The 8,789-nt window shown below is 39.9% G+C and overlaps 2 protein-coding genes across 3 annotated transcripts; both read left to right on the plus strand.

Moving 5' to 3' along the window:
• Positions 1-1,086: 1,086 nt before the first annotated feature.
• On the plus strand, positions 1,087-4,648 carry cyb5a (cytochrome b5 type A (microsomal)). Of its 2 annotated transcripts, XM_027013308.3 has the most exons (5): positions 1,089-1,332; positions 2,408-2,536; positions 2,885-2,914; positions 3,046-3,080; positions 3,371-4,648. In XM_027013308.3, the coding sequence occupies exons 1-5, from the start codon at positions 1,198-1,200 to the stop codon at positions 3,453-3,455; spliced, it is 414 nt and encodes a 137-aa protein (XP_026869109.3). In that variant the 5' UTR covers positions 1,089-1,197; the 3' UTR covers positions 3,456-4,648. The 2 variants fall into 2 exon arrangements, with proteins under 2 accessions (XP_081551848.1, XP_026869109.3); XM_081695722.1 differs by lacking the exon at positions 2,885-2,914 and having other exon boundaries at positions 1,087-1,332.
• Positions 4,649-5,140: 492 nt separating this feature from the next.
• Positions 5,141-8,568, plus strand: ppp1r3g (protein phosphatase 1 regulatory subunit 3G). The gene has a single exon (XM_081695721.1). It carries the CDS (start codon positions 7,091-7,093, stop codon positions 7,871-7,873), a length of 783 nt encoding a protein of 260 aa, XP_081551847.1. The 5' UTR covers positions 5,141-7,090; the 3' UTR covers positions 7,874-8,568.
• Positions 8,569-8,789: the final 221 nt, after the last annotated feature.

Below are 8,789 nucleotides of genomic sequence, written 5' to 3' on the forward strand. Positions count from 1 at the left end.
AATTTTTGACATCTGGCTGGTGTTTGCTATATAGCTAGCTGCTGGTGCTGTTAATACATTCAATATATTGATAATAAGAGTGGTATAGAGAAAGCAATGAACAAATAAAAATGTAATTGTCAATCACTTGGTTTTCATGTGATCCATATATTTGCCATTTATCATTTTAATTTCACAAATGATTAGTGTTATTTTTTCATCTCTTTTGTACTTTTAAAAAAAATTATCAAATTGTGCACTCATCTGCTTTACCTTTCCATTAACTTGTACACTGCTTGATTGATTACTAATTAACTAATCAATTGATAATTGAGTGGAACAACTGGGCCTCCAGAAAGTAATGTACTGGGCAGCAGAGCATAGAATGGCTAGGTTTGGGGATGAACTGAACCAGAAGGTTGTTAGTGCTAGGATGCTAAATTCGAAGATTCTGTCATTATGCTGTAGGGCAAGGCACTTAACCCTCATTGCCCCAAATGGGACTGCTCTACTTGCAACACTGTTCACAATTCAGCAATATTAGGCAGCAAAATTATTATACTTTGAAAATGTGTAAACGGGATGAATAAATATAACTAACTTACAGGCCACATAAAGACAGAGTAGTCACCATAAAAACTATGAATCATACGATGTCATTTACAAAGTTTGGAATCTAACAGGCTAACCAAAGATGAAATCATAAATATGCAAATTATGCATCTGGAATTACAAAATGTGAATAAAGACCCACCAAAATTACACACAGCACGGGCTAATTAGATGATGAGGTTTAGATGAGGTTTTGTATTAATCAAATGCATGAAATGTTTGTGGTGAATATAATAACAATACGTAACATACATAGATTAATCGTTTTAATAATTTAATAATCAAAAAATAAAAATGAAAAAATAAATGAACTAGATTTACGTTTTGCATGTATGTAGCCACAGTAGGAGACTATTTGAATCTGGATGCTCTGAGACATGTTTCTGAACTTTAGTCCAGTGGTTTGGGAGCCTTCGCTAGTGTGACTGATGTGACAAGAGTCCAATTAGAGCCCAACCACGGAAGCCCGTGACACGCTGTTACCCAATGAGGGGGATAAGACGCGTGTAGGACGACCTCGGCCGTGCCAGCAGCTACAGTTGTGCAGTTGGAGTTTGTGACTTTGTGCAAACTTTGAATCCTTACGAGTGGCAGACGGAACGAACAATGGACAAACAGGGATCAGACGGAAAGCCGATGAAGTACTATCGACTGTCGGAAGTTGAGGAACGTAACTCTTCCAAGTCGACGTGGATAATAATCAACCACAAAGTCTACGACGTGACAAAGTTTCTCGAGGAGGTGGGTTAGCTTACGTGTTGTGGACGTTTCTTGCCTTGGTGCTTTTGGCTTGTCTCCCACTTGGTTATCACATTTTTTGAAGCATACACCAAATGAAAACAAACCAATGTCGCATGTCGGAACTCCCTGCTGTGTACGGCAGTAGGCCGTAAGGGCAGTGGTGCAGTACCGGGCCCTGTTTTAATAATGTAGGTTAGCTTCGGATCCTGTTTCAATGGGAATGGATATCTCAGCTCTCGCTGGCACACCTACAAGTTAGACTCGCCGATAAAATGTGTAAGTCTTGTATCGCTAACTGCGCTTTACTTCAGATTCCAAGATATTTGATAGGAGACAGTCCTTAGGATAGTAGTGAGCTCTTAAGCTCTAGGGATTTTGTTAATTAGTAAACCGCAAGAACTCCAGATGTCCCTTTAGTGGCAAAGTTATTTCAGTTCATGCCGGCGTTTGTTCAGGATGGTCGCTTCTGCGTGCGTTAGAGTACGTATTAACCAAGCCAGAGCACTTCTCCTTTTAACTGCGTGTTGGCTGGTAACAGGACAGTCTGTTCGACTCCAGTTAGGATAAAGCAAAGTCCTGTGCAAGTGTAACAGTTTAAAAGTTCACGTACTAAATTCGTCATTTTTAAATATGAGACATATTACCGTAATAAGACAGCAAGATGCCATGTTTAAATCTGCTGAAGCGTTAAATACCTGATGCACAATGATTCAGCAGGTTTTTTTTTTTTTTTTAGAACTTGAGTGCAAAATAAGACTGACTGTAATATCATAGTTCCTGGTTCCAGTTAAGTTTTTGGCAACACTTTGTGAGAGTGTGTGTGGTGGTGTCTTTTTTTCGTTTTTTTTCGTCCCCCCCTTCTATAAATACTATTTGTAAAAGGAATAAACATTTGGGGGGGGTAGTAGTAATAATCTTTTTATGATTATTATTAATATTATTATAATGATGATGGTGGTGGTGGTGATGATGATGATGATGATGATGATCATAATATCACCAGGGCATCCAGAACTTGTTATACCCTATTGGTAGGCAGTGGGAATCTGAAATGAGTGAATGATTGGCTCTCCAGCACCCAGGTGGAGAGGAGGTGCTCAGAGAACAGGCAGGCGGTGATGCTACAGAGAGCTTTGAGGACGTAGGCCACTCTACAGATGCAAGGGATATGTCCAAAAGCTTCCTCATAGGAGAGCTCCACCCAGTAAGTGACTCTTGTTTTGTTAGTATCACAATAAGATGATACTGGTGGGAGACTGAATCATGTGGTCCAAAGTAAATGTGCAAATACCGCATGGGCTTATAGATGAATAGATATAAGGTTTTAATTGGGCTGAATAAATGGCAACAGAATTATCACAGATCTAAGGGTTATATATACACAACGTCATGCAGATGGTTCTCTTTTAAGAGCACTTATTTGGAACACATACTACATCATCTGTAAGGCAGACAATGACACTTTCTGACAAATGGCATTGACTATATCTGTCAGTGGCACTCTCCTACATGCACACACTTTCTCACTCACTCGCTCACTGTCTCTTTTTAGGAAGACAGGCATAAGATTGCCAAACCACCGGTACGTGGCTTATTTTATTCCCTTTTTTCCATATTGTACAAACATTGTTCAGATTGGTCTTACTAAACCATTAAAGTGTATTTTTGCTGTTACAGTCTTCTCTAATATAATATTTTTTTTCAACTTTTTAGGAAGCACTTGTCACAACTGTTCAAGAATCCTCAAGGTAAGCCAAAAAGTATTGTCCTTTTGAGCTTTTGATAGAGAACTTCTGAATACTTTAAATACCCTCTACTAAAACTCACTCTGTGATTTTCCTCTTATGCGACAAATTACACCTATTCATTGTCTCTCTATATATATGTTTCTGAGCTGCTGACTGTAAACCTCAGTAGGGCATGTGTCTCAGTTTCCTAAAGAAACTGGTAGTCATGCCTTGAAAAGATTATATTTCTTCCATTACCATTGTAAGTCCACAATCACAGTTCTGTGTTTCTGTTTGGCCTCTTGGTAAAGCTCATGGTCCAACTGGTTGATCCCGGTCCTTGCTGCGGCAATCGTCACATTGATGTACCGTATATATACAGCTGAAGAGGCGTGACTGACATTCCAACTCTCTGAACTGTTGGCTCTTGGTCTGACCCATATATACCAGAATTTTCTGAACATGCTGAACTATAACACTCATAAATCATTTCAGGGTTTGTTTTCACTGGTCAAAAATATTATGATTAATGAAGGTTTTTTGAGTTTGTGTTTTAATTTGTCATGATGTATGTCTCCCATCTAACCCACAGAATCTGAATATTGATATTTTAAACCTCTCACAAATATGTTGATATATGCACCTGCAAAGTGTATTTTGAATGTACACAAAACATAAATGTATAAAAATGTTTCATTACTGTATGAATTTGTCATTGTGCAAAAATAATGTAGTAGTTATTGCAGACTCAACAGATACCAGTTCTTACAAAAAGTGGATCTCTGATTCTGGAGGGTGTGAATCATGCAAATCCATTTGGAAAAGCACCATTGGTCAAGAATCTCACATGCCCTAGGCTTTGATTTCAGACATAGGCTTACACTGCCATTCATGAGAGAAAAACCTTCAAACATACACGCACATACACATGCGTTCTGATATACAGCAATTGGCACTGAAATACCATTGCAGGAACTGGACAGTTTTTTTTGATGTGGCACTGCAATGCATGCTGCAGTTTTTGTTAGTTCAGACCTGGAAACCTGATTCATTTCGTATTCTTGTCTTTCCTGGTCCTTCACATAACCTACTGATTCGAATCAGGTCTGATGTGAATAACCGTGTGGGTTTACAATTCTACAAGGTGCTCAAACATTCCATGCTAATCCACTGAATGCAAGTCAAGTCATTTGCTGTTACCTGTTCAGAGGATCTGACAAGAGGAGGACATGACTAGTACATCATAATAAGCAAGATGATCTGAGTTATTCTTTAAAAAAGTGAGCATCATACATGCAGTACATGCTTGCACATGGCTACTGTTGCAATATTAAAACTTCAATCAAAAGCAACACCATGGAGTCCCTAGGCTCACCCATGGTTGATGTACAAATCATACAAGTTCTTTGGCTGGGGTGTGCACCTTGTTGAGGGTGTTGTCATTTGAGATTGGAGGCCTAATATCTGAAATTCTTTTAAAAATTAACAGAGTTCCTTGACTGAGGTAAATGCAGTCTATTAGTTACACATCTTGGATTAATCACGTTACATAATGGATTATGTACTATTAATAAACAGATTACGTGAAACTGTGTAGTCACATGTTCTTTGACAATTTCGGTGTTTAACAAACATTTTGTAAAATAGTGATGCAAATGTTAGATGCTCACCTGTGCCTTTTCCCCATAATAGTTGACCTACATGCTAATAGATTTACCAAGTGTAGAGCTTTGAGCAACTCTTGAGTAATTAAAATTCGATGTCTATGTGCACCAAACCTGTGATAATACTGCCATCTTGTGGCTGCTAAATGATCTTGGCATTCATTGCTGTAATAAGGGGTGCCTGGCTCCAGTCCTGGAGGGCTTGAGCCCAGTGTATGATTTCTCTACCAAATCCAACCTGATTTAAGTCATTACCAAATTTAGTGGTTGTGTTAGAGCAGGAAACCACCAACCTGCTGAGTTGTTGCCCTCCTGGACCAGAGTTGAGCACCCTTGACTTTTATTGCTCATATGCAAAAGGTGAACAAAGACTTGGATTCCTGCGGCTTCCTCCTTAGGAAGAGACAAAAAAAAAAAAAAGCCTACCAAATATATGTCAGCAATCAATACACACACCCTATCAGTGTATTACTGTAATTATTCTCATTACATATGGCACTGATCCAGGGAGGAAGTGAAAAAAAAAAAAAAAAAACTTGCATAACACAGAACACGTATTCCACGAGCAGGCTGTAAAGAACACTGGCAGGTCACCCAGCTCATATTTACCAGCGTTAAATAATACGACTGTATGTGTAAAAGCACATGAACATTCATGGTAGAAAAAACAATCACCCTGTCCAGTTACTGAAATACCACTGTAGCTCTTATTTCAAAATAATATGCCATCTTCTATCATCACAAAAGTACCTTTTATATCAATAGGTGGTCTTTAGCCAGAAAGCTTTGTAGATGCTAAGTGAATAGACATACCTGAAATTCAAGTCCAAAAATAACAGAAGAAGGACATCATTAGTAACCGACTCATGGATGTTGGGATTGTTCCAACAACCACTTCATTTGTGCTGTGATGCCATGCTTGACTCTGAATCACTGAGTGAGCTAACTACCTATGTTATATTTATTTAATTACAAATGGGCTTAAATTGGATTTCATGACTTGAGTTTAAGAGAACTTTGATGTTTCTGATTAAATATTTCCCTTTGTTTAGCCTTACTTAGTTAATATAGGTTTTTAATGCCTATAAATCTGCTTTCTACCCAGTTACAAACTGACATTTTTCTAATACAGCTTCTCATTTCTGCCTTCTGACAACCTTAAAATCCCCTTTTCGGGTATTGTTAAAATGACCTGAAAAAATGGCCGACGCTTTATAATCCCTCAAATGCTATTCACAAAAGTCCTGAAAACCACTGGGGAAAAAAAAGAAAAGATTTTTCCATTCTCTGACTATAATGCAAAAAATAATGCAAGAAAGTGAAAACATGGCTATAAAACAATGCCAAGATGAAGTAAAACATATGTGAACTGCCTTTTGCGAACTGATAATCTTTAAAATGTCTTAGGCAGAGATTTTCAAGTTCAGGGCTGGGGTCACTCCGACCTGCCCTGTTTCAGATTCTCCATGCACTGATTGGCTAACTAAAGCGCTAATTCTCGAATCCTTTCTAAGTTGTACCATAGCAGGGAAAACCTGAGCCTGTGCAGGGCAGTTGGGCCCCAAGAGCGGAGTTGACATCTCTTAAATGACCTGGACAGCTAACGCTAGCTAAATATAAGTTACTCGAACAGATAATGCCTGGTAATGTCTTTTAACTGCAGTCCCTGAAAGGTCGCTCAATTCTGATGCTTACAGAACACGTGAACAACACGGGCGGCAGGTATAGTATCTGAGTCTGATGGCTTATTTCACAATATCTGATGATGATTGTTAAAACAGTCGTTTTGCATGTTTAATATTTTGGTTGACTAGATAAAGGTTTTATTATAAGATTGCCACCTACATTTATTTTTACATTAAACGACACTACACATAAGCCTACAGCAAGATAGATGTTTAGTATCTGTAGGCTATTTAAAAGTTTTACTTCCTCCATAATTACACAGACAACCAGAAGGACGTTGCCGGATAAATTCAAAATCTTGTCTTTGTGATTGATTTTGAACCTCTGTATTGATCATATGTGATTTCGCATACGTTCTATTCTAACAAAAGCCACACATCGGCACTTAGCGAAGCCTAACGTTTGCGGAATCCATTTAATGGTTTACAGAGGATGTTTATTGCTGGTATTAATTTTCAGTGACAGGATGTGGCATATGATCCATTAGTTCTGATCGATTTCAGGAGATCGATTTCGTTTCCGTGACGCGCAGCGATGCAGATAAACAACAGGGGCCCTGTGGCCCCCTGGCTCAGGAACGTGGGCGTGACCAAAGCCAATGTCAGACTTTCCACTAGAAAACTAAACTCCTAAGTCAGCTCAATTAGCTGATTCCGGAGGCGACGGCGTAAACCAACCAATATGTCGTTATCTGTTTTGCGTGATCCACAACCAGTGTCAGACGCTCAGGAAAACGGCGTGGACCCCAAAGATTACGACTTCGCCCCCGAGGATGTTTATCTGCGAGACAGGCGAAGGGCTAAATCTTTACCAGCTTACCCGGAGCAGGCGAGCCTGTTAAACGAGATCTCTCAGAGCTGCAGAAAACGAGTGAAGTTTGCCGATGCACTCGGCTTAAACCTGGCGAGCGTAAAGCACTTCAGCACCAACGAAGATCCTGAGATTCCCTCGAAGGTGTTCACCAGGCTACAAAGCTTCCCACCGCAACCGGACCGCGAACTTTTCGGCGAGCTGTGCGTCAACTTTAAATCCACTCTGACAACGGACCGCTTCGTGCCCACGTTCAAGACGCCCGTGGATTCCGCCGACTTCGAAGCGCGCGTAAAACGCTGTCAGGTTGCTTTGGAGAAAGTTACAGTCACTCATTTTGATGTGCGTGGACTGATACGCGTGATGTCTGCGGACAGTCGGAAGAAAGAAGTAGGAGTGAGATACACATTCAACGACTGGCTGTCTTTTGTAGATGCGCAAGCGATTCCGGTGTCAGCGGAGGACATCGCTGGCGAGAGGTTCTCCTTCACAATGTACACGCCTCCATTTCTAGAACCGAGTTCATCTGTCCATTTTGCTGTGTACCTAAGGGCCGACCATGGCGAATCTTGGGATAACAATGACGGACGAAACTACACGCTGCTGTATCGCTGTGTGCCTCCGTACGAGACACCAGCTTTCCACAAGACATGAACGGAACCTGACGGGCGCTTTTACGCAAATGGAACACGAATGCGCGCAGATCTTTTCCCTCCGGTTGTGTACCAAAGATCTTCGTAAACCTGTGGGACAGAAATCATTTTAGAACTGACTGTTATATCAGATTTTGAATAATTATAATAATATCATCAGCTGGTGAGGATCAGGATGTTGCTGGTTGTTTCGTCTTAAACAAATGGTGCTTGCCTTAGCAGTGAACAACTGTTAAAAATGCTACATTAGCGCAACTGCAGTTTCATGCTTTCGCAAACCACAGGTTTGTAAATGACATGACCACTTGACAACTCAAAGTACACAGTCTTCACTTGCTGTCAAGCACATAGTAGAGTTCATACCGTTATGGACTCTGGCCCACAGACATCACAGCAGTGCCTCTGTGTAATGTAAACACATGCGCTACCTTGTTGATACACGTTAGGTGCTCTTTTCCCAGACAGACTAGTACAGTGGATTTATCCTACCTGTCTCAAGCATCTCTGTGAAACCATAAGCCAATGACACATTTTCATTCCACAAAGTCAGCATTTAATAGTGATTAAATCATGGATTGTCATATGTGCCATTATACATAGCCTGACACTCTTTTAGCAAAATGGATTGTCAAAGGTCAGTCTCAAGAATAACACTATGAACCACTGAGACCAAACAGCAGTTTAACAACCACAAAGTAATTTGTTTTATTTTGGATGACTATCACATCTGACAAAGTATAATTAGATAATTCTCTAAGAATTGTTAAAGGTTTAAAGGGTAGGAAAGCTTTCCAAATAACACATAAGTATTATAGATTTCTGGTCATGTTACTGGTTGTTTGTTGCTTGCTGTGTGCTTTATCTGTCATTGGAGGCACATCAGTGAGACAGTAAAAAATAACAGTGATTCTAATGTA

Source organism: Electrophorus electricus, chromosome 14, assembly GCF_041902795.1.
Source record: "Electrophorus electricus isolate QZ-2024a chromosome 14, ASM4190279v1, whole genome shotgun sequence".
Taxonomy (NCBI): Eukaryota; Metazoa; Chordata; class Actinopteri; order Gymnotiformes; family Gymnotidae; genus Electrophorus; species Electrophorus electricus.